Raw genomic sequence first — 26,407 nt, forward strand, 5'->3', positions numbered from 1 at the left:
ATTAATGTGGTGGGAATACAGAGAATTAACAATCATAAAAACAGCAAACAATACTGGTGGGGTGAATGGGAGGACCAGTCCAGTCCAGTCCGGTTCAGTCCAGTCCAGTCTGGTTCAGTCCAGTGGAAGAGTCCTAATCAAAACCAGAAGCCATTTCACAACCAGTTTTCTTTCCATGTGCTAAATATCAAATGTTAATTCTTTCAGGTGTGACAGAACAGTCAGTCAAAAGTTGAAATCTCGAGTCCACAGACCATATACTGAGGAAACACTCAAACGCTATTCTATAATAAAAGCAAAATACTGCAGATGCTGGAAATTAGACCTGCTGAGTTTTTCCAGCTATTCTATAATATTGGTTATGTGTTATCTGTGCAGACACAATCATGCACGCATTATAAATACTCTGTACATGAGCTCTTGTGGCACAGTATCCTTGCTTCTGAGCTAGATGTTCTGGTCCTACCCCAGGATTTTATTGCCAAGGAAGGTGAGTTCATAGCGTGGCAAAAGAGGTTGAGTGTCAACCTGCAAATCCTTCCAAATACACGCCAATGGCAGGCAGTAAGAGTGGGAGAGATTCCTGGTCAGCCATGTAATGGAAAGGATATTGGAGCCTCTACCATCACTGCCCATAGCTCCAGACAGCAACATGCCTGTAAAAAGTGCATGTTACCACAGCAACTTGGGGTCCCCGAGAGTAGATCTTTGTATCTTTGAAATTTCAAAACAAGGATCATTTACAGAGAAACAGATTATTGCTGAATTGTTAGTTCTTTCTGATAACAATTACTCCTTTATCCCTGAAAAGGTTCAATCTTCATGCTAGTAAAGTTACCAGGAGCAGACTACAGACAGACTCCGTTCTGTCGAAGGGTCATGAGGACTCGAAACGTCAACTCTTTTCTTCTCCGCCGATGCTGCCAGACCTGCTGAGTTTTTCCAGGTAATTCTGTTTTTGTTACCAGGAGCAGACTACAGCTCGTGGGATCCCAGTCAGACCCAACAGTTAGTGACGGACATTCTCAGTTCTCCTACTTTTTACCGCTTCACTGGAGCTGGTACAGAGCCAAAGCTGGAAACATACAAGTGGAGCCTGTTCACAGCAAGGAATAGAGCAAGCACACACCTGTGATATGGATCATGAGCTGTAAAAAGAGTGGTCGCATGATTCTGCCTCATAGCTGAGTGGTTTGCTGGGACTGATCGATTCTGATGACTTGCTGCTCCAACATTCACTGAGCTGTGGTGGAATGGAAAAGATCTGCACAGTGTTTTGTGTGTGTGTGTGTGTGTGTTTGGGTGGGTGGGGGTGTGTGGTAGGACCAGGTGGGGGGAGTCTCTGAAAGACCAGGCATGTCAGAGCAACAACTCATTGTGATGATGGCTCACAGCATTTGTGTGTCTGTTAATTTTGAAATAGCTAAGTGAGGAAACCACTAGAAGACCCATTTCTTTCTCTGCCTAGTTTGTGAACACGGTGCATTTCTTTTATCTTAAAAAAAACACAGAATCGTCACTCAGACTGCGGTTATCCTGGATAACTGTCAGGCCAGTAATCACAGAGCTAACAGCGCAGGTGATCATACCCAAGTTATACCGCAGGCTGTGCCTGGCTGAAAATTGCACCAGACCCAAGGGAAAAACCTGTGCAAGGATGTTTACATATGTTCAGAGCCACATTCCAACACTGCACCAGCTATTTATGAAATGATGCACTTGAGGGGAAGCTAGATAAGCGAATGAGAGAGAAATAGTAGGGTTCCATGAAGAGGGGTTGGGGTGGGTGGTGGAGGCAGAGGTTTATGTGGAGCATAAACTCCAAGCTGGGCCAGATGAACTGATTCTGTGTTTGGACACTTTGTAGACAATACGACCCCAATATTTACTGGAGGGGGAGTGGGGGTCAGTATTGGCTTTAAGCCTTTCTTTACTGTTCACTGCTTTTGAAAACTGTGTTTATGAACAGATGATGTTTTATAGTGTCTTATCAAACTGCCTGTTATGCTTACCTCCATGGTTGATCAGCCCTTGTAGCTCTTCTCGCACTCTCTGCCACTTCCAGCAAGCCTGTCTTCGGTTTGTGAGAAGGTATTCTGTTGAAACACCCACACGTGCAGATCTGAGCTTCAGATATGGTACTGTCTCTCCATTAGCCTGAACAACGGTGGAGACAGAATTCATGCCTGTTCTCTCCTGTGCATTTCCTTCACATGCTCCCAGACGTTAAAGATCCCAGGACACTGTCTGGGAAGATGCCCCAATGTCCAGATTAAGGTTGCTCCCTCCAGTATACTTCAAGGAACTCCTTGTGCAAAAAAATGCTTTGAAGCGTTGCAAAGAGACATGACAGGTATTTGCGAAGAAGGATAACAGGTGCTAGATAAATGCAGGTCTTTCTCCGTTTTGTGTGGCTATTTCAAATTTAACTCCTAGCATCTGATGGAGCCTAAAACAGGTTTTTAAAACTGCATTTCAGCTCCAAAGTGTCCTCACAGTAGATGCACAGCCCTAGTGTCATTTCTGACAATTACAAAATAGGAACCACTTCACAGCGACAGTAGTGATAACGGAAGTTCAAAAGTGCCCTGACCCAGCTGTTCTTGCACACTAATTCATACAGCAGCAACAGTTGTTGTTGTATAAGTTGTTGGTTACCTCATACAGCTACAAGTGGAATTTTTGTAGCACCTCTAACGTAGGAGAATATCCCAGGCTGCTTCACAAACATACCATCAGCCAAATCAGAGGGGGAGAAGTTTGGTCAAAATCTTGGACAAACAGAAAAGATTTAAAGCGGTCTGTAAAAAGAGAGAGACAGGAGGTAGAGAGGCAAGGGGCATTTAGTGAGGGAGTTTCATGGCATCAGGCTTGAAGTCAGATTGTTAATGACAGGAAAAAGGAGCGAGGGTAATGTGCTCACTTGAGAGGGAGAGGGAGGGTTTGCAAGGGAAGTGGAGAGAATTATAGGGCTAAAGGAGGTTACAGAGATAGGCAGGGGCAAGATGATGGAGGGATTTGCAAACAAGGATGAAAATTTTAAATTGTTGCTGTTATGGGGCCAGCAAAAGCAGGGATTGAGACTTGGTGATTTGTCTGGATTCTGGCCAGGTAGAAGATGAAGAATTATAGTTAGAGGAATATAAATGCACGGGGAGAGAGTTTCCGTAATTTGGCACTGGGTTTAATCAGCACAGTCTGGCTGAAATTAACCAAACCAGCACCAAAGATTGCGGCAATGTAAACAGAAGTAACGGCAAAGCGTAAATCAAGCTTCTGCATTCTTTAACCCTCATTTCAAAAACACTGCATTGGACACCAGCCCCACCCACAAAACTGGCCCCCAGACTGAAATAACCAGGATGGCAATTTTCCACCAATCCCACCTTTCAAAAGGATCTTCAAATTGAGTTGATAGCTTCACAGATACAAGTATGTATGTTTTAAAAGCTTTTACATATTAAAAAATATTTAATTTACTGAGAAACTGATTCATGTACATCAACGAACTGGTTGATGGTTTACTATAGTTTTTTTAAAAAAAAGTCAATTTCAGTGACACACAGATGGGGGAACTAAACAACCTTAAAGGCTATGGTAACACAAGGTTATACTACTAGTCCTAGTGATCCAGAGGCCCAGATTAATGATCTGGAAACATGCAGTCAAATCCTAGCAGGAAATTTAAATTCAATGCATTAAATCAAATGTAAAATTAAAAATTCAGTAATGATGGCTGTGAAACTATCATCAATTGTTGTTTAAAAAAACCCATCTGGTTGACTATTGCCCTCAAGGAAGGAAACCTGCCATCCTTACCTGATCTGGCCTATATGCAACTCCAAACCCACAGCAACGTGGCTGCCTCTTAATAGCCCTCTGAAATGGCCCAGTTCAAGAAGGTGTCTCATCACCACCTTCTCAAGGGCAATTAGGGATGGGCAACAAATGCTGGCCTGGCCAATGTTGTCCCCATCCTCATTTGAATAATGTTTTTTTGTGACAAACCCATTTTCAGTTGTATGAATAAAACTGCACCCAGATTATCATCCTCAAATACATCATTAAATACTTTTTAATACATAGAAAAATATAAATGGTTACATTCTATTATGCTGCTCGGTTGCGTTGGTCAATTGAAGATTGTGTTGGTGCGATCATGCAAACGAGTCTGGGCGGGAAGATGGACCATCACTTCGGAAAAACAGCGCAACTTATGTCAATGTCCCAGTTACATCCATAGCAGAAACTCTACCAAATTATAAATTACTCCCTCCGAAAGAATGATACAGCCTCTTCACTTTAAATGTAACATCTGTTTATTGAACAGTATTCCTTGAGTTTTACAATAGTTGTCATCTTTAAATAACTATTAACATTTAAGAGTTTACTTGATTTAAATTTGTCTGAGTCATTTCTTGAAGACATAAAATGGTGGCTGTTCCCTTCAGGGCAAAAGATGAAGCCACCAGATTGATGGGCTTTATATCAATCAGTCCATTTGTGGAATTCTTTTTTATAATGGTCCATGTAATTTTTGTTCTCATTACTACAGGAGGATGGCAACGCTCAACAAGGCAACAATTCTCCACTTTGTGCACTTCAAACGAAGGTCATATTCAAGGTTTAGCTCCCTGTCTGTCTTCCCAACAGTACTCCTTAATCCTGACCCTCTAAAGGCATCAGGACCAGAGTGACACACCTAGTTCCTATAGCGGCCATCTCTGCAGTCTCTGTTTGAGACTGCTAGTTTGCTGCTAAATGGTGATGAATGAAGGTAACTGGGCTAATTAAAGAAATCGGGTTGAGGCTCTCTGACACTAATTTCATTTAAATCTAACACAGGTTAAGATACAAATCTTCCTCAACACTGACCTGAAATGTCAGCTAACTTCTTTCTCATGTTTTAATTTCATATTTGTACCATTACTAAGATCGTCTATTTCCACCTTCCTTCAACTTCCCAACTTCTCCCCTGCCTCAGCTTATCTTCTGCTGAAGCCCTCACTCATGCCCTCATTACCACGGGACTCGATCCTTCCAACAGGCTCCCAGCTGGTCTCCCACATTCTGCCCTCCACAAGCTTCAGGTCATCCAAAACTCTGCTGCCTGTATCTTAATTCGCAACAAGTCAACTTCCCCTATCACCCCAGTGCTCATCGACCTACAACGGCTCCTGGTCAGCCTCATTTTCAAATCCCTCCATGGCCTCACCCCCTCCCTTTCTCAGTAATCTCCTCCAGCACCACAGCCTTCTAAGATATCTGCTCTCCTCTAATTCTGGCCTCTTGTGCATCCCTGATTTTAATTGCTCCACCCCTGCTGGCCATACCTCCTGTTGCCTGGGCCCCGAGCTCTGGAATATCCTCCCTACATCTCTGCCTCTCTTAACTCACTTTCCTCCTTTAAGACACTCCTTAAAAACTCTCTCTTATCACCAATCTTTTGGGCACTTGACCTAATATCTCCTCAGGTGGCTTGATGTCATTATAAAACAATGCCCCTGTGACTCACCTTGGGATATTTTGCTACATTAAGGGTGCTATATAAATACAAGTTGTTGTTATTGTTGTTTCAGTCAAGTTTCCCCTTTTGACCAATAGGGTGAGCAAATATTTTTCTGCGCTAGATTCAAGGCGAGGTCCCAGAGATGGAAGGACTGCTGGCTAACTCATCATTCCACTAAGACACTCTTTATAAACAATCCCCTCTGCTCTCAACTCTATAGCTCCCAAAAGTGAAAGGGCAGAGTGCTGCACTGTCATCACCCAATCCCCACTCACCCCCCGGTGAACCGAGAATAAAGAAAGAAAGACTCGGAATAAATATTCGGGGAGCGGTGGCCTTCAGTTTGGCTGTGTGACTGTGGTGACCCTTGGTTGTTGCTATCAAATCTTCCCTTCAGCCTGTACCTCTAGATGAATAAAGCCATGAAATCAGCCACAAAGTTAGATTTTAGTTTGAGACTTTGACATTAATTCAAGTGCTTTTATGTGACTTATTCCAGTTAGTGGGATGTTGAGAAACCCACAATGAACATGGCCAAACCTTTCAAACTCTACTTTGGGTTACAGGCCTACAAACCGCCAAAGAGTACAGATCCAACTCCGCCCCCCCACTGCTCCTTTGAAGCCGGCGTTAACCAGTTTATCTCATTTTTTATGGGGCACCTTTATTAAAATAGCAAATTTAATGCAAACGCTCTGGGCATTTATCTGCCGGGATCACACCACACAAGGGTCACAGCCCAAGTCTGCCCATGTTGTATGGAAACGATATTAAAATCCAGCTTCGGTGAGTAATCGGTGTGCAAATAACAACCTGAAAAACATCACTCTTGGAGGCCAACTCACAGGAATGCCCGCAGTTTCTCTCTTCCCTGCTAGGTTCAGCTGCAATAGGACAACTGATGCAGAGTTTCCAATGCTGACAATGCGAGAGACATCACTGCCCAGCTGTGATACACTTTAATCATCTGACAGGGATGAGGGAAGCTAATCGGCCCATCTAGCCCTAGCCTCTTCCCAGAGAATATTACAGCATTCCACCACCTCCCCCCCCAACCCCATCACACCTTATAGCTGGATGACCAAAACAGAAGAGAGAGAGAGAGAGCTTCTTTAATCTCCTCTGCCCTACTGAAAGGATACAAGATTCCAATGAAAACCGCACTTAGAAAAAAAGCACAATGCAGCAGCACTGAAGGTAACAAGGACTCTGTGGGGTAGATCTAGACTCTGTGCGGTGGTGTAAACCACGTGAGAGGAAGTTGGCATCCAGTTTAACATTTCGCTCTATCCAAGTTATGGAAGTAAAATCGGGGAGAAGTTTGGAACTCTCTTCTCCAAATGGTAATTGATCCTAGATCAATTGTTACATTTAAAACTGAGTTTGACAGATTGTTAGCCACAGGTATTAAGGGATATGGGGTAAAGACAAGTAGATGGAGTTTGGTCACAGATCAGCCTTGATCTCAGTGAATGGCAGAATAGGCTTGAGAGGTTAAATGGCCTCTTCCTATTCCTAAGCGCCAACATCGCACTAAGTCCAGATCTAGCCCCCAATGGGACACGGCTCCATCATTTGGAATCTTTAGATTGCTGTTGACCTCCTGGCCTCAAAGTCAACACCACTGACTAGAACAAGGGACCTTTAAAATTTTACTTCAGAAAGAAGGGGAATGAGACTGAACTGGTTATACCAGACTCCTGTCTGTCTACGTAAACAACATAACATTATCATGTATACCAAAGTTGTTGTTAAAAACACACAGTCTACGATTCATTTCATTAGAATGAATTTTATGAAACGCACATTCAACTGACTCTGATGCTTACTGTAGAATAATTTAACATTTGAGCTGTGGCAGGGTGGTATGTAAAGCAGATGCAAACAGTTGGATAAAGGGGAAAGTGAAACACAATATAAATGAAATATCAATGTATGGTACCAGAACAATAGTATTAACTCATCACTGACATGGATGTGATTGTCAGTGATACCACACCGGAGAGTGTGTCTATGAGAAGCCCTAATTCCTTAACCTCTGTTGGTACAATCGAGGAAACCATTGTGAGCTGGCAGCAACCACATAGCAGGTCCCATCAAAACTCAGAACCACAAGGCAGGCTCACCAAAGCCTTCCACTGCTTCCCCGCAGAAATCCTGAGCTGCTCTCAATGCTGCCACCTCATGCAAAAGAAATACACGTTTATTCAACTGCTCTGTAGAAACACAGCAGCTGTGTGGCACCGCTCCTTTTCTGCAAAGGGCATGCCTTACCTCTTACGTGCTTGAGAGAGAAGAACAGAGCCTTTGCAGGAGGAACCGGTGAAGGATTCAGAAAATAAAAGTACAAGTTGATCCAAGATCTTCTGTTTGATGACTTCTGCCTGACCTGGCAGATGAAGCCATGGTCCTTCCCTGTAATGGTGCACTGAGCAAGTATATAGGCTCACTGTCCTTAACGTCACAGTATCGTTGCCCTGGTATCTGTATCTCAAACCCTGCATTTCAGTCCTCTGCACCATCCAGCCCTTGAACCACGCATGCGCCAACCAACATGAGCAGCTATCACTGGCACTACACTAAAGTCAGGAGTTGTAACTGAATGTACAACACGCTAGCCAGTTTCAGTGCAAAGCTCGACTACACAGTGTGTTATAGCTTGTGCTTGGTGTTGGCAGAGTGCCGGTAGCTCCTGCGCTCCGATGTATTCCGCTTGACCCGGATGGTGACAACCGGCTGCTCCTGGTTGAGGGACGGGCTTGAACGGGATTTTGTCAAGCCATTCCCTTCATTCTCAATGGTGTCAAACAGGGCAGATTCAAACTTGTCCAGGTCATCTGTTCCTGCTTTCACCTTGGCACGAAGCAGCGAGACATACGTGCTGAATCTCATTTTCTATTGAAGAGAAAGTGCAAAGCTTTAACATTTCTCATTCATCAGAGGTTTAGAGAAGACATTTCCACTTGTTATGGAGGGAGGGGGGGGTAGAGAGCAAGTCCTAAACCAGGGGCCATAAGTGTAAGGTAGGTACTGACAAATTCAAGAGTAAATTCAGGGCAAAGGGAGTGATAAGCATGTGGAACTCAGCCACAAGGATAGTTGAGGTGAACGGCATTGGTGCATTTAAGAGGAGGCTAGATAAAGACGTGGGAGTAGGAATAAAAGGACATGTTAATAGTGTTAGGTGAAGCAGAATGGAAGAAGGCTCACAAATACTGGCATAGATTAGTTGGGCCAGGGGGCCTGTTTCTGTGCTGTAATCTGATGTAACACTTTGTCAGGCTGATCATTTTAATATCGGTGAGAGACAAATCACGTGAGATAAATCCACCTCCTATGTTGCTGAGCTCAGTTTTGTTCCCCACAATTGGGACCCTGAATGGTCCCAATGGAGAGCCCCTGGGGACAACAGTTTCCCATTATACCTCTTGGCCCTTATTCAAAGAGGAGCAGGGAGTTCTCCCACTGCCCTGAACTAACATTCTTCCCTCTTCCAACAAAGAGAGCAGTGAACTCACCGAAGGTGAGAAGGAAGCCATTCAGCCGATCAATGCGATCATGTGTATGGGGCTCTTGCTAAGTGCAGATTGGCTGCCACATTTGCCTCCATATCAACAGATACATCCACATAACAAGTGGTGAATAAAGCATCGAGGGATGTTTCGGGGCGATTCATAAGTTTTTTGGTGTTTTGCCATCAGCAATGTTTGTCTGGCTACTGCAATTTTAGCCATTGCTGTGAGATTGTTTTCATCCTTACCTCAAATTCCAGGTATTCCTCCTTCTGTTTGTACTCCTCCAGCTCTTTGCCTTTCACTTTCTTATCAGGAGGGTATGAGTGATGCTCAGTCAGGTCCACAGTCATCGATTTGAGTCTGGCATCATGAGCCTTTATCTGGTCCTCCTGTGAGAGAGAACAGTAAAAAAAAGTAAAGTTAAATTAGACATTTAAACCTCCCCCCTCGCCACGTAACATGTAGATACTGTCATGACCCTTGTCTGCTTTGATCAGTCTTCTACCCATGCTATGTGTGCTCTGCCCAAAGGCAGGCTCTTGGTCCATTGTCTGCTGATGTTTCATCCTGAGCCAATTTCTTGGCAGTTTTCACCAGTGGTGGCTTCCCATTGCCTTCCACTCTCAAGGGCAGGGTAGGTCCCAAGTCCACCCCAGCTAGAACGGGAATTGAACCCACGCTGTTAGCATTATTCTAAACCACATGTTACCGCTCTAGCCAACCAAGCTAACAACCTGAATTCCCTTATTTCTGCTGTACCCTCTTCCAGCCAGCAGAGAGTGCAGTTACACTGCCCAAACCAACATGAACATATGCCAGCTGTGGCTCAGTGGGGAGCACTCTCACAAGAGTAAGAAGATTGTGGGTTCAAGCCCCACTCCAAAACCCTGAGCAAATAATATTGACTGACACTCCCATGCAGTATCAAGGGACATAGAGGCTTCAAAATTACAATTCTGTGGAACTGGGGAACACTTGCATCATGTAAGTATATTTTTTTCTTTATTCTTTCATGGGATGCCAGCGTTTGTTGCCCATCCCTAATTGCCCTTGAACTGAGTGGCTTGCTCGGCCATTTCAGACGGTAGGTGAGAGCCAACCACATTGCCGTGGGTCTGGAGTCACGTGTAGGCAGATTTCCTTCCCTAAGGGACATTAGAGAACCAGATGGGTTTGCGTGACAATTGGTGATAGTTGTCATGATCAGTAAAGACTAGCATTCAATTCCAAGTTAATTAATTGAATTTAAGACGCCACCAGCTGCCGTGGTGGGATTTGAACCCGTGTCCCCAGGCCATTAGCCTGGGTCTCTGGATTACTAGCCCATTGATGTTGCCACTGTCTCCCCTTAAATTGGCACACTAATCTCTTTGTACCCAATTCCTTTGCTGTTGTCAAAATATTACTGATCTTTCATCTCCATATTTTGTCACCGGGTACAACTAGGCACAGATCACTCACCAGGGACAGCCTAGTCAGCGTGGTGGGCAATAGAGGCCGGCAGAACTTCTTCTGGGAGCCAATGGCCGCAGGAAAAGGTGGAGCAGAGAACATGGCCGACACCAGGTTTATCCGGGTGATCCAGGATTGCATCAGCTCTGCATTTCTGAATGGAAATAAATTGTGTTTACAAGCTGGACGCACGAGTAAGAAACACACTGCAAAACTCCTGGGCCATCGGAGGGAAAATGAGAGGCAAACAGGTCCAAATTCTACTGGGTTCCCATGGTGTCGGTGAGAAGTTACAAGATTTCCCAGTGTCCCAGGTGCAGTGAAAATCCTGAATGAGTTCCCCACGTATGGACCTTGCTACAAGTAGTAAACAGGAAGATTCCCATCAGCTGTATCTAAAGCGTGGTAGATTTACTAGGTTCCCAAAAGTCATTAAAAAAAGATGTAGAATTATAGAATATTTGAGCAGAGAAGTAGGCCATTCAGCCCATCACTTCCGTTTTTTTCTCCATTGCAGATATCTAGTTTAATCCCATGCTGTTGTTCACTCCCCCCCGTATTCAGGCCAATCACACCCTCCCACTCACTCCTCTACATCTGGTCTAATCCCAGTCTCCGGGGCAGGTCTCCTGGTCAGGCATCCAGCACATTATTACAGAAAGGTAGGAAGGAACAGGGAGTAAAAGATCACTAAGGCCGATCCAAAAGTTCTCAGACAGTTCTCACAATCTTTGCCCAACTACTATCTAGGTCACTCACGTGTTTCCTTAAACCTTGTATCAAATATTCACCTCCTCCTTCAGGAACCAATGCCATAGCAGCCATGGGCTTCCATTGGATTGGTCCATCCTTGGCAAAGTATTGTGGAGGTTTGCCATTGTCTTCTGCAGTTTGGCTGACCAGGAAATTCTCCTGCTCTTTACCAGCCTGCTATCAGGTGTATTGGGTTTACAGCTGATAACCAACCAGTTTGGCTGCGTTGTGAACACACCTTCCATGGCCACCGAGTCCTGAAGTGAGACTTGAACCCAAAGCTTCTGGATCAGAGGTAGTGATGCTACCGCTGTGCTAAAAGACCTCCCTCCAAATATTCACTGCCCTCTGTATAAAGTATTCTCAATCGAAGCTGTCTGTCCACCATCAAGTTTCTGAGTTTCAGTCCGTGCCTGTGCTTCTAGTGGGTTGTGATTTATGCCAAACTATTTACTCGGTCTATATACAGCTCTCAGAATCTTTGATTGCCTCTCCCTAAGCCTCCCTCCTGTGCTGACAGTTCTCAGATGTCTAACCCTCCGTTGCAGCTTAAGTTTAGTTCCTGTCTTCGATTTATTTCTGTTTCTTTCCTAAATGGCCTAGTTTGAAAATGGTCAACTATTTGTTCAATTTCAAATGGGAATGAAACCAGAGAGCAAAGTTCACCTTCCAATCAAACCCAAGAGTGATTTATTTGCTCTCTACCCGTTTTAAGTCAGTGGGCTGAATTTTAGGGCCCTATCGCGGTGGGGGGTAGGGCCAGAAAATACAGCAAGTCTTCCAAAATCCACTGACTTCGGTGGGGCTGGAAAATCCCACCAGTAGGTGGGGCCCCAAAATCCTGGCCTTTGTGAGAGTAGCGTCGGTGATCTACTAGGAACTGCAAAACTAGCCACTCACGGAGCTTGGAGAAGAAATATTCTCCAATCAGCTGTCTTTAGGTAGAAAACATTGGGCTTCTTGCTGTAGTCGGTTGCCCGCACAGCCAATGAGTGGTGGATGCTGATGGCGTTCTTCAGATCTTCTTCTGACAGCTGTTTGTCGGACTTATACTCATCCTGTTACAAACAAAGAGAAGGAAATTCATCAACACATCCTCCTCATCCCAGAGCCTTCAAAAGCAGAGCAAAACCTTCTGCCGGGAAGGATCCTTCCCCAACCAACAACTTTAAAGGATTAACCGGTCCTTCAAGTCGTTTGCTGGACAAATTGGCTCCACATCTGCATTTTAAAATATTTGACTGGTTGTGTCCGGTGGGTATGACGAACAACTAACTAAAGTCAAGTTTTTTTTTCTTGAAGTGCCCAGTTCGGGAATTGTGTGTTAAAAACCAGACACTGAGGGAGAGAAGATACAAGATTGGAGTGAGGTACTTTAATTCCCCCTTCCCCTCAGGAATAAGGCAGACATGCAAGTATTGGGCAAAGACACAACTGTTTGTTGCCTGCCCGCCACTTAACTGGGCCCTTGGCTCTTTTAGAGGTGCCTGACTCAGTTATTAGTATGTACAGATAGGGATCCTCTGATGCCAACCTGGCCCAGAGGGAGGAGGAGGAGGTGCTGCCAGGTACTCAGACCCTTTCCTCACCGTGACCAGGAAGAGAACCCCACAGGCTGCCACAAGGAAAGTTGAGGCCCCTGCTGTCCCAGGCACCCCCACCCCAACTACAAAACTGTCCCCAATTCCCCTGCCCACGACTTAACTTAGTGCTGGTGAACAATCATCCAACTTTATTACAGGTCATCATCATCTTCAGTTTTTTCCCCTCCCTCATTACCCTCCTACCGTTTATCCAAACAGTGACATTGTTGGGCTATGATAGTGGGGGCGTTGCTGTTAAGCATCATTCCATAGTCACCCAGCACCCACACAATTGGACACAAATTCCACTGGGAGAGAATGGAGGGGAACACAGGTTGATTATACCTCTTCCTTTGGTGGGGGGTTGGGTTCAAAGTCCAATTTTAAGCTAAGACACCATATCGAACCTTGATCCTCCTGATTTATTATCCATCTTCACCAAACTAGTCGACCCTAACACCCCGCTTGACTGGTACTCCATCCACCACCTTAAACATTCACTCCCTCAACCACTGATGCACAGTAGCTGCAGTGTGTATCATCTACAAGATAAAGTGAACATCTTCACATTTTCCCACATTAAACTCCATTTGCCAGATCCTTGCCCACTCACTCAATCTATCTATATCCATCTGCAACCTCATGTTCTGTTCACAACATACTTTCCCACCTATCTGCAAATTTAGCTACCATGTCTTCACTCCCCTCATCTAAGTCATTGGTGTAAATCGTAAAAAGTTGAGGCCCCAGTACACACCCCTGTGGGACTTCACTCATCACATCCTGCCAGTCAGAAAAAGACCCATTTATACATACTCTCTGTTTTCTGCCAGCCAGCCAATCTTCTATCCAGAAAAACATGTTACCCCCTACACCATGCACTTTTATTTTCTGTAATAATTTTTGATGTGGCACCTTATCAAATGCCCATGCCATTACACACCATCAGGCATGATGTCACAACCCTCCGGAAAGGCTAGCAAACCAAGGAAAACGAATGGCTCCTCATCCACCTGGACAGTGAGAACATCCCTCAATCCCACTTGGAATCATGCAAGCCTGTTGGGACCCACATACATGCTTAATCTTCGACAATACAATTTCAACCCTGATGGAATTTGGAGAGCCGAGTATTTGTGACTTCTCATGAACCCCAGATGCCCTATCATAATCCCCCAAGCAGAGGATCCCTGGCTTTGAGCCCACTCCACCCCCATGGAGCTCCCAGGCAACCAAACTGCATCCAGAAAAACCATGGCTGATCCGAATAATAGAAACGCCAATGGAAAACTAAAAGCTCTCCAGTGTGTTACTGCGGTCACCCAGAGCAGATCATAGAAGATATAATATCTCAATGCTTGATTCATAAATTGTAAAGAGGCATCACAGTGATGCACTCCAATACTCTTGACACAATTGTCTGGTTTAACCACTTGAATACAAAGTTATAGTTGATGCTCTGCAGAAGGAAGAGCCATCAAACTGGTAAAAGAGTACATTTATTCCCTGAGCCTTCAGGTTAGACACACTGCTAAGAATATTCCTGACAGAACACAACACAGTTCACTTGCAGTCCAATGCAATCCACTACTGGATACCAAGGCAAAAGCTTGGATTTTTTGATCCTCCACATGGTAAGTTCCCTATCTCAGCCGTGCCAAAGAGAGATAAGGAAGAAGAAAAGAGCAATGCTCAAGAAGCTAACCATACCTGAACTCTGGTTTACAGCTTGCGACACCATAACTTGCATTTATACAAGGTAGTAAAATATCCCAACGTGCTCCACAGGTACATTGATGCTGATTTAAGTAAGGACTAATGACCAAAAACTTGGCCAAAATAGTAGGTTTTAAGGTGCATCTTAAAAGAAGGAAAGAAAGCTAGAGAGACTGAGAAGTTTAGGGAGGGAATTCTAGAGATTAGGGATCTGGCAACTGAAGGGGCAGCTGCCTTGGCAGAGTAATTAAAATCAAGGATGCTTAAAAGGCCAGAATCTGAGGGCTGTAAGGCTGCGGGAAGTTACAGAGATAAGGCAGGACCAGGTCACAGAGGGAACAAAAGGATGAGAATTTTAAAATGGAGTCATTACTTGACCGGGAGTCGATGAGTCAGCAATCACAGGGACAATAGGGGAATGGGACTTGGTGTGAGTTAGGACAGTCAGCAGAGTTTTGGATGACCTCAAGTTTGCAGAGGGGGAATATGGGATGCCAAAAGGGAGTGTACTGGAATAGTCAAACCTAGAGGTCTATTTACGCAAATGAGCTGAGGCAGGGGCACAGTCTGGCTATGTTGCGGAGGTGGAAACACAGTCTTAACATGGATTTGTGGTCAGAAGCTCATCTTGAGGTCAAAGACCAAGGTTGTGAACAGTCAGATTTATCCTCAGAGAGTTGGCAGCAAGGGACCAAAGGGAAGAAATCTATAAAAAGTCACTTGGCGTTCTGGTAAAATTTCTCAATTCAACCAAAATACCAGAGTGCAAAAATCAAACCTTTTGTAAGTAGAGGATCATTCCTTTTAACACAGCATAGAAGGTCTTCCAGCCTCTTCTCCCTCGGGGAGCTGTGGGTAAAAATAAAAAATCAGACAGGTGATGCGTGTTCCAGGCTGCTCATCACAGAACTTTTCATGGCTGGTCCGACAATCATCCAAGAATTGGGCCAAGTTCAGGCTACAACAGAGGAACTCTCATCTGAAAATGCTCAACTAAAGATAAATGACCTACTGCACAGCTTTTCTATTCTTTAAATCAGGTGTACCCTCCACACCCTGCGGGAGTGTGGTCCACCATTGGTTCTGGGGTAGCCACATGCGGGGCCATGGTACACTGCAGCTGCGATGTTACAGACAGGCAGGGTGGGAATAGTCTCCCCACCCCCAAAGCTTGCTCAATTTGACTTCTTCAGAATCAACATGGAAATATCTAACTGACTAAACTAACCCACCTACTTCACCTGAGTGGAAGACACAGGTCAAAGAATGAAAGTGGGTCAGGAAATCTGATGTCATCATTTTTCAAATTCACATGGGGAGGTAGTTGCGTAGTGGTATTGTTACTGGACTAGTATTCCAGAGCCCAGGGTAATGCTCTGGGGACCTGGGTTCGAATCCCACTACAGCAGATGGTGAAATTTGAATTCAATAACAATCTGGCCACAAAACCATTGCAGATTGTCGTAAAAACCCATCTGGTTCACTAATGAAGAAAATCTGCCACCCTTACCTAGTCTGGCCTACATGTGACTCCAGACCCACAGCAATGTGGTTGACTCTTAAAATGCCCTCTGGACCAGGGCAGTTAGGGCCAGGCAATAAATGCTGGCCCAGCCAGCAACACCTGCATCCCATAAATGAATAAAAAAGTCACTGCTGGAAATACTTTGACATACTAAAGGTCAGTTTCCACAGCGATATTCAAACAACGTACAGTGGGGCAACAACACTTACTTTTCTTCCCATCGGAGTCGGCATGAACTTTGCGCACCAGGAAGCCATGTTTATAGGTGGCTGCGTTAGGATCTTGCACGATATCCAAGAACGGATTGCTGCCGCTACTAATTCTGTTCATCGCCTTCAGACTGGGATCTGTTCTTTCATCTGCCAGTTCAGACAGAGACTTCCGCAGCTCTTCTTCATTGCTGTGAGGAGAAAAAACAACTGATTTTCAGAATAAACTCATACCCTTAAATGATGAGCACAAGTAAACACTCCTGTGGCTCAAAGGAAATTTGTTTTATTTATTTGCTGTCATCAGCATCTTTACACGTCTCCACACCAATTCACAGTGGACTGGGTTACTCAGACAAGCACAAGACTGAGGACCAAATTGACCTCTTGTTTGAGACAGGGGGCATCCTCTTAGATAGTCATCTTTACAAGGTTGTTAAAGTGAGGACCAGATCCTCAAATGGTGCGATCAAATGCCTATGTTGATCAGAAAGTATTCCTTCCACTACCCTAATGGATTAACATCTTGCCTATAATTGCAGAGAAAGATATTCAAAACGTAAAAATAGACTTGCATTTATACCCGGTTTTTAAACAGTCACTGGACTCTCAATGCACTTTACAGTCAATTAAGTGCTTTACAAGTGTAGTCACTGTTGTAATGCAAGAAACACAGCAGCCATTTTGCACACAGCAAGCTCCCACAAGCAGCAATGTGATAATGACCAGATAATCTGTTTTTATGATGTTGATTGAGGAATAAATATTGGCCAGGACAGTGGGGATAACTCCCCTGATCTTCTTCAAAATAGTGCCTTGGGATCTTTTTCACATCCACCCCAGCAGGCAGACTGGGGCAAAAACAAAAATAGCGGGAAAAACTCAGCAGGTCCGACAGCATCTGCAGAGAGGAACACAGTTAACGTTTCGAGTCCGTATGGCTCTTCATCAGAAGAGCAGGCAAACTGGGGCCTCAGTTTAACATCTCATCTAAATGATGTACCTCCCTCAGTACTGCACTGCAGTGTCAGCCTCGATTTCTGCACTCAAGCCCTGGAATGGAACTTGAACCGAGGACCTTGGTCATTTTCAAAGACCCACATCAGGGCCTCCCACAAATCCAGTGTACATCAGACCCTCACGGGGAGCTGATCACTACTTACCACATGATGACTACAGTGGACAGGTGGTTGTGGGTACCTCTCTGGCTTCACCAGAAACACAGGGTCTCACAATATGTCCCCTTTAATTGTTTTGTTTTATTCATTCATAAGACAGGGCATCACTGACAAGGCCAGCATTTAACACCCATCTCTAATTGCCCTTGAGAAGGCTGTGGAGGGCCACCTTCTTGAATACAAGTGGCTTGCCAGGGGAGTTAAGAGTCAATCACATTGCTGTGGATCTGGAGTCACATGTAGGCCAGGCCAGGTAAGGACAGCAGATTTCCTTCCCTAAAGGGCATTAGTGAAACAAGTGGGTTTTGACAACGATCGAGAAGTTTCCTGGTCACCATTCGGATGCTAGCTTTTTTTAATTCCATATTTCTATTTAATTAATTGAATTTAAACTCCCCATGTGCTGTGGTGGGATTTGCACTCTTGCCTCCAATTCATTAGTCCAGGCCTACAGATTGTTAGCCCAGTAACATAACCTCAATGTTACCATACCCCTAAGTGCTTGTTAGCAGCACACTGTCGTTTCAAGGCTTACATTTAGGATATCAGCCAAACAGGGATCAAAACATATTTGCCAAGTTGTGGCAATATTCCACTGGGTGCTCATGAATGGAAACGGGGATCACTGGCATCTCCAGAGAAGATCAATCTCTGCCAGCAACCAGAGAGACCTCCCTTAAACACTGTCTCATACTCAGTCATTTTGCTCATCTTCTGATTTTGTCTCCATTTTGGTTTTGCCCATTTTGTCTCACTCACCCTTTCTCTTCTTGTCACCTCTGTATATTTTGGTCATCAATTAATGGGCCTATTAATGATTTTGAACAGGGCCTGTACATGTCAGGCACTTTTGAGGCAGCTTCTGACATTGAGGCCTAGGACTCTGGCCTGCCCTCGCTGAATGAAGCCACATCGCTCAATCCACTTTTTTCATATAAAAAGGCTTTGTTTTTTTTAAATCAGGCTTAGTATCCTGTGAAGAACTCACAGCTGTAATAAGCCTCACAGCAGATAATCACAGATATGGTGAAGCGAATTCTCACAGGGATTGACTGCAAAATCAATGCAATTAACAGTATGAAGCTAAAATAAGAAAATCTAATTGAAAAGTAGTGCTTTCTGAACCTTGGTAAGTACACATTTCTATTTCAGTATCCAGCTAAAAGCTTTTATCCACAGATCCAACTACCTCATGGCTGATTAACTTCCTAATGATCTGTTGTATAAAAGTGTACACTTCCTGACATTTTGATTTTGATAATTGTATCATTCTTTCCCTCTTTAATTAAAAAGTTAACACAGAAGAGGAAGCTAGCCAAGTGACCCCATCTGGGAAAGAATGCATCCTTCAAGAATTGGGAGCTAAGAAACAGTGTGTGCCAATTCTGGTATTGGGTTAGAGCACAATTCTAATACACATTTCAATCCAAGCAATAATATGAACACCAAACAAATGTATAGATGCCTTCAATGTTTCTCTGCAAGGGTTTGCTCGGGCTGACTGAGTGTTAACTCTAACAATTCCCACAATCAGTTACTCATTAATGGCAACCTTCATATTGTCTCACATTATTGATTCAAACCTCAACACCAACTGCAATTCCTCTCTTTGTAATAACGTTACCCATTTTACTATATGCCACTGTATTCTCCTGACATTTCATGCTTTAATCTGTTCCTTTGAACACTTTCAAACCTCATTCATTCATGGTGCCTTGTGCTGGTTGTCATTATGTCTAAGTAGCTCATTCTCCTTTGATCCCGAGACCACGAGCAGCTCCTGTGAATTCTCATTCCCTGAAATCTCATTCACTGGGGCATTTTCAGTTCCCGCAGCACAACACTGAAATAAATCTCAATATAATAGCAATAAAGGCACTCAGATATCAGCAGCACATTCATATTAACCTCATTATACTTCATTCTTTAGCAGTTTTTAAAATATTCAAAAGGCTTAAGCTCTGCTTTTCCTCATTTGGTTTTGGTGCCTCTCGGAAACAAGAGCAGGCCATTCAGTCCCTCTAGTACATTAGGCCATCATTTAGATCGTGGCTGAATTGTATCTGTTACCCCCATTCCCAAATATCTTTCATCTGTTTTTTCAAACTTTTATTTTACCCTTAAATCTTTCTCTTCAGTAGGTGAAGTGAATTAAGCTTCTTCCCCCAATTTCTCTGGCCCTGCCCTGTACTTCCCTTTCTGGATCAAGCCCTGGACCAAACATGTTTAAAGCAGGAGACCCCATTTGGTGAAAAACTGTCCCTGGAAGTTGTTTTTGGTCCAAGCTGGGGGTTGAACACTACAGGGTCGATTTTAGCCCCGCCCACCCAGTGGAAACAGGGCAGTGGAGGTAAAATAACTGCGGTGGACTCTACCCCATCCCCATCAGACTGCCAATATACAATATGGCCTTCTGCAGGGCACCCAGGTACACAACAACTACTTACATTTATACAGTGCATCCATCACAATAAGACGTCTCAAGGCACTTCACAAGAGCGGTATCAATAAAAGCAATTGGTGGAACCTTCTGGAGGTCTCGGCTGGAGGTTTCGGCTGGGGAGCTGGGGGTGGTTGGGGGGGGGGTGGGGGGACAATCCTGCCTACTGAAAGCAACCAACTAATCAGAGGCTGCAAGCTCTTCTGTACTCAGCAGCGCCATGCAAAGGCGGTGGCTGCTGCTGGTACAACATCCACCACTCAGATCGCGGTAGGACCCTGGCAAAGGTGGGTGATGGCGGCTGGGGGTTTGGTGGGGTGGGGGGGGGGGGGAAACAGAGGGTGTTTGCAGCAAGGCAGGGAGTTGGATTTCAGTGGTTCCCCTCCCCTCCCCTATGCCGGGTCCCTTTGACCCTTTGAGTGCATTTGAATCAAGGACACATCTGGCAGCCCACACTTGCTTGTTGTGCTCAGTGCACAGCGAGTCCCCCCCAGCCTTGCTGCTGGGTTAATACCTGAGGCAGCAGAATGAGGCCTGCCACCATCCCACCTGACTGAATGCCACCCCCACCACCAAATTCGCCGCGGGGGGAATGGCACAAGGTTCTGCTCAGCAAGCCGGTAAAGGAGGTATCAGGGCAGATCACAAAAGCTTAGTCAAAGTTTTAGGTTTTAAAGGGGTGTCTGAAAGGAGAAGAGAGATTTAGGGAGAAAATTCCAGAGCTTCAGGCCCAGGCAGCTTAAGGCATGGCCGCCAATGGTGGGACAATTAAAATCGGGGATGTGCAAGAGGTCAGAAATTGGAGGACAGCAGATATGGTCAGGAGGGTTGTAAGGGCTGGATGAGGTTACAGGGTAGGGCCATGAGAAGCGAGGCCATGGAGGGAGTTAAAAGAGAAAGAAAAGTATTGGCTTCATTCCGATTCATTTCTGTTCTCAGTCACACTTCACCATGGAAACTTGAGTGTTTCATATCAGGACATCACAAGTCAGTTCCATCCCAACACTAAGGTTCCTCTTTAAAATTAATTATTTGAGCAGCTTTCAGTCTCCTCCTGACAAGGTGGGGGGAAAGGACTTGCATTCACATAGCACCTTTTCATTACCTTAGGAAGGCCCAAAGTGCATTATGATCAATGAAGTATTATGAAGTATAGTCACTGCTGCAATGCAGGAAAACAGAAGCCAATTTGCAAACTTCCCACAAACAGCAATGAGATGATTTGTGTATTTTACCAAATGTGAGTTAAGGGCCAAATAGTGGCCAGGATATTGGGAATAGCCCCACCCCTCTTCATCCATAAGATCTTTCTCAGCCATTTCAGAGGGCAGATGGGGTCTTGGCTTAAGGTCTTACTCAAAGAAACAGAGCCTCTGACAGCATAGCACTCCCTCAGTACTGCGTTGGAACATCAGCTTAGATGTGGTGCTCAGGTCTCTGGAGTGGGATTTGAATCCACAACCTTCTAACTCATTGCTAAGAGTGCTACCAACTGAGCCATGGCTGACAACTTCCAGCCTTTCAGTCTGAATTGGTTATAACATTGGAGCAACTCATGGTTGATCCAAGTATTTGATAAGGTGGTGTACCACTGAAACAAAGTTGGCTGCACTCTTGAAGGTTAGTTAACTTTCTTCCAAACTTCAAACACATTTGTTTTCCATTGAAGGGGTGGGGGTGGGGGTGATGACAACAGCAACTTGCATTTATAGTAATAAGCCTCAAGAAAACCAAATTACATCCAAAACAACCAGAGTAAAAAAATGAGCTAAACTAACTTACACTGCACCTACACACATTATTCTCCCTCCCCCAACCCACACACTGCTTTGGAGACTCCAGGCTATATTTCCAGTTAGGTGTACTGCTAATTATACTCTCGACATCAAAAATGACAATCTGCGCTTTCTGTCTCCCAGAGGTTACGAGTGTTTACTTAATGCCAATACACAGTCTATTCAATGCAGCAAGACACATCTGCCTCTGGACTTATGTAAAAGAGTCACTTAACTGCATCATCAGAGGAGAATTAGACCTCAAATGTTAACTGTTTCTCTCGCTCTTCACAGATGGAGCCTGGTCTGCTGGGAATTGCCAACATTTTCTGATCTTTTTTTATTGAAAGGTTTCCCGCATCTGCAATATTGTGCTTCCTTTTTACTCAGAGACTTCAGGTATGTGGAGATATGAGAAGCTGGGGATATTCTCTTTAGAGCAGAGAAGGTTAAGTGGTGATTTAATAAGGTGTCCAAAACTATGAGGCATTTTGATAAAGTAGACACATAGAAACTGTTTCCACTGGCAGGAGGGTCAGTAACCAGAGGACATAGATTTAAGGTAAACAGTAAAAGAAATAAAGGGAAGTGAAGAGAATTTTTTTTAATGCAGCGTACTGTGACCTGAAAGGGCGGTGGAAGCAGATTCAATAGTAACTTTCTAAAAAGAATTGGATAAATATTTGATGAAAGAAATTTTGCAGTGTTAAAGGGAAAGAGCAGGGGAGCAGAGCTAATTGGGCAGCTCTTTCAAAGAGCCAGCACAAGCATGAAGGGCCAAATGGCCCTCCGCTCTGTTGCATGATTCTATGCAATGTCCTTTCCTAATGCAATGCAGATTGTAACTGAAATGCTATTAATATTTTCTCCAGGAGCCAAAGGCAACATAATAAGTCGAATAATTTATTGATGAATAAGCAGTCGTACTGACAACGAGCATTTCAGTAATATTTATTATTCAGCAATAAATTATTTTTCTGCATTAATATTCTGTATTCAGCAGCTGCTCAACTGTCCACAGCTCACAGCTCCCAGTCACCTTGACAACACAGATTTCAGAATGAGCTATAATAGACCAGATTCTCAAAAGCTCTTGGTTTATTAAAATTCCAGAGCTGAAAACTGTAGGACGGTAGCTGTGAAAAGTAATTAGATAATTACATGTGACGTTGTACTGCACTTGACGAAGACTGAATGACTGAAATAAGATGGGAAGGCTTTATGACGTACAGAACAATGAAACAGCTGGGAGTCTGCACCAAGGGTGGAAGAGACACTAGAGCAAACTATAAGTGGTTTAATAAAAATTCTCCTGAGCCTGAAAGAGCTTTTCCAATTAATATTTTGATCAGATTGAGGGGAGCTAGTGCTGGGATTTACACTTCACCTGGTGATGACCTCAAGCACCAATAGGTCAGGTACAGTAAAAGGCTAGGCGCAAAAGAAAGAACTTGCATTTATATAGCACCTTTCATGACCTGAAGAGATCCAAAAGTACTTTGCAGGCAATGAAATACTTTGAACAATGTACTCACTGTTGCAAAGCAGCATACGTAGCAGCCAATTTGCGCACAGCAACATCCCACAAACAACAATGTGATATATATAAATATTGGCCAGGGCGCCAGGGATAATTCTCCTACTCTTCTTCCAAATAGTGCCATGAGCTCTTTTACATTCACCCAAGATGGAAAAAGGGCCTTGGTCTGATGTCTCATCCGACTGTGCAAAGGTCAGTGCTGCCCTGGAGAGAACACTCCAAGGCAGGGAAACCAGCAGAAGATGACCAGTTTTCTTTTTACTTTGTACTTTTAACACTTTGAAGTGTGATCTCTGACAAAGCTGCACTGGACATAGAGGGGATTTCCCCCTTATTCGAGTACTACTACTACTGCTTTTGTATGACAAGAAAATCTTATATCGGGACCTGCCTATCCATTCAATAGTCTCCTGAGATACACAATGGAAAAGTGATGTGTCTGCAGCAAAACATCTCAGTGGACGAGTTGACGTGATGTGTTCCATATTCTAGGACTCATGGTCACAATTGCACTTCAGGTTGTCCATTATGTTCCACTTACAGAGCAGGTGCCCTGGTTGTCCACGTCCTGCCCAGGTTCACTTGAGTGCTATCTGCTGGGGCTTGACAAAAACCTACACATGCTCTCCATGTGTCTGCTAGTTTGTCAAAAACGCACCAGCTAAAATCATCAAGAGGATGACCCAATGACCTCCCAAACTGAAAACCAGGAAGGCTGCACTCAGTGACAAATCAAATAACAAAACTGCTAACTCAAATCTCCCCAACCACACAATGGCAAGATTGCTAGTTCACAGTTTTCAATGGAGAGTGGGTGCATTTGCACCTTGAGATCTTTCCATCCTGAAAACACTGGTCATAATCCCAGCAAACAGAATTGGACTTTGCTTTAATCACAGTAAAAGCAGTGACCTTTGCTCATCAACTTCTAGACATAGTCGAGTGATTGACACACGTCAGTAAACCCGCTCACACAGAGGAGGGCTGCCCAAGCCCTATATGAAGGTTGACAGCCTCGAACCATTCATATTGACATCATTTCCATCAATCAAAAGTCGGCAATGATCTCACCAGCAGGTAAAAACCACAGCTCACACAATGTGTATGTCAGTGGCAGGGCACCTCTGCACTAAATTGGCCTTTTAAAAACACAGTTCCCTTCCCAGAGGGCAACTGCACATTCCCTGTGGTTTGATACATGTCCCATGACGTGTGACATGACAGCAACAGCAGTCCACTACCCCCACTAAACTTACAGGGACCTGTCACAGATAACTACTAAACAACAACTTGTATTTATGTCGTGTCTTTAAATCCACGGAATGACCCAAGGTGCTTCACAGGAGCATAAATCAGACAACACTTTATCCCGAGCTAAAAAAGGAGACATTAGGGCATAGGTGCACAATTTCTGAACATCACACCTCTTGTGTCTGTCACAATCAAACACCTCCTCACAGCCTAATGCAAACTCTCAGAGTCCGATTTGGGCAGGAAGAAGCATAACCAAGAAGAAGTGAACCTTTTGGAACTTTCAATCTCTGCAACAGCACAAAACACTGAGCCACAAATTCTATAGCCTCTTAAAGTACCCCATGCATGAGCTCACTCAATGTTTAACATTAGTTACATTTCAGCAGCAATATAATACAGGGAGACGGTTTGAAAAAAACAATTATTGGAATGGGAGAAGGATGAGGAACTTCAATTATGTGTAGAAACTGTAGGAGCCGGGGTTATTCTCCTTGGAGCAGAGAAGTTTAAGAGGACATATGATTGAGATATTCACAATCATGAAGGGTTTGACAGAGTAAATAGAGAGAAACAGTTTCCAGGCACGGAAGGGTCAGTAACCAGAGGATATTGAGGTAAGGCGACTGGCAAAAGGGCCAGAGACAACATGAGGAAACGTTTTCTCACATGGCAAGTTGTGATCTAGGAATGCGCTATCTGAAAGGGCGGTGGAAGCAAATTCAATAGCAATTATTTAAAAGGAAATTGGATAAATATTTGAACTAAGGAATACAATCGCAGAATAAGGGACAAACCATTTAGGATGGAGATGAGGAGGAATTTTTTCACTCAAGAGGGTGGTGAATCTTTGGAATTCTCTACCCAAGAGGGCTGTGGAAGCTCAGTCATTGAGCCCATTCAAGGCATAAATTGATAGATTTCTAGAGGCTAATGGCATCAAGGGATATGGGGAGAGTGCGGGAACATGACTGAGGTAGGTGATCAGACATGATCTAGGCGAATGGTGGAGCAGGCTCGAGGAGCTAAATGTCCTATTCCTGTTCTTACGTTCCTATGGGGAAAGCATGATTAATTGCATAGCTCATTCAAAGAACCTACATAGACTTGATGGGCCAAATGGCCTCCATCTGTGCTGTATCATTCTATAATTCTATGGTTCAATGCTATGATGTTCCTAAAACACTCCAATCCCCTGATGTACCCTGAACAATGTCATGGGAGATACACTCTAGTATATACAAATCTAACACATAGATGTTCAGAGCATGAGTACAGCTATTTCCATTTATTTAGAACATGACTTAAAAGCCATCTCTTCATCTCCCACCTGTACCAATTTGCAAGACAGTAATCTTTCTAATTCATGTGTGATTGCTAATTTGATACCATCGTTTGAACCCATCAGATGCACCATCAATTACAAGGCAGAGAGACCCAATGCAATTAGCAAGAACCGAACCCTATCTGCTTCCTTTAAGCTATGCAGGCTATTAGAAAACAGATAACGATGAATGATCACGAGTGTTTCTGCCAGTCAAGGTCCAGTGAAGACCAGAGGAACTGAGCTATACTCAGAGGTCTATGAAGCTGTGTAATTTCAGCCAATCTGGGAGAGGAGAGTAGCAGGTGTCCTGAAAACAGTGTCCACAGAGCCTAGATTGTTCCCTGTATTATGTTAACTTATCAGCATTTTATTTCAGAAATTGGGGACGTGTGTCACGGGAGCCCATGTCAGTATTTGCAGGGGGTCCCCAGGAGCGTGTCGGTCCCTGGGAACATGTAGTGAAATCCTCAATATCATCTGATTTTAACTGACAGTAAATTACAACCTGGTGTGGTAATGTAACAAGAACTCGAGACAGATGCTCCATACTTACATTGTCCACTGTAATTTTTCATTTTTTATCGAGCTGTACAAAACCTGCAGACAGACAAAGATGGAGAGAGAATGTGAGAGG

The 26,407-nt window shown here is 44.1% G+C and overlaps 1 protein-coding gene across 3 annotated transcripts in view; it reads right to left on the reverse strand.

The window, feature by feature from the left end:
• Positions 1–4,301: 4,301 nt before the first annotated feature.
• LOC121270820 (PH and SEC7 domain-containing protein 1-like) overlaps positions 4,302–26,407 on the reverse strand; it is a 149,705-nt gene continuing 127,599 nt past the window's right edge. For all 3 annotated transcript variants that reach the window (XM_041176279.1, XM_041176278.1, XM_041176280.1), the window contains 7 exons: positions 26,327–26,370; positions 16,263–16,453; positions 15,307–15,377; positions 12,130–12,287; positions 10,486–10,630; positions 9,270–9,413; positions 4,302–8,404 (listed from right to left, as the gene is read on the reverse strand). In XM_041176279.1, coding sequence (XP_041032213.1) covers positions 8,162–8,404; positions 9,270–9,413; positions 10,486–10,630; positions 12,130–12,287; positions 15,307–15,377; positions 16,263–16,453; positions 26,327–26,370 — 996 coding nt within the window. In that variant the 3' untranslated portion in view covers positions 4,302–8,161. The remainder of the gene's footprint in view (positions 8,405–9,269; positions 9,414–10,485; positions 10,631–12,129; positions 12,288–15,306; positions 15,378–16,262; positions 16,454–26,326; positions 26,371–26,407) is intronic.

This window comes from Carcharodon carcharias, chromosome 28 (assembly GCF_017639515.1).
Source record: "Carcharodon carcharias isolate sCarCar2 chromosome 28, sCarCar2.pri, whole genome shotgun sequence".
NCBI classification, from domain to species: domain Eukaryota; kingdom Metazoa; phylum Chordata; class Chondrichthyes; order Lamniformes; family Lamnidae; genus Carcharodon; species Carcharodon carcharias.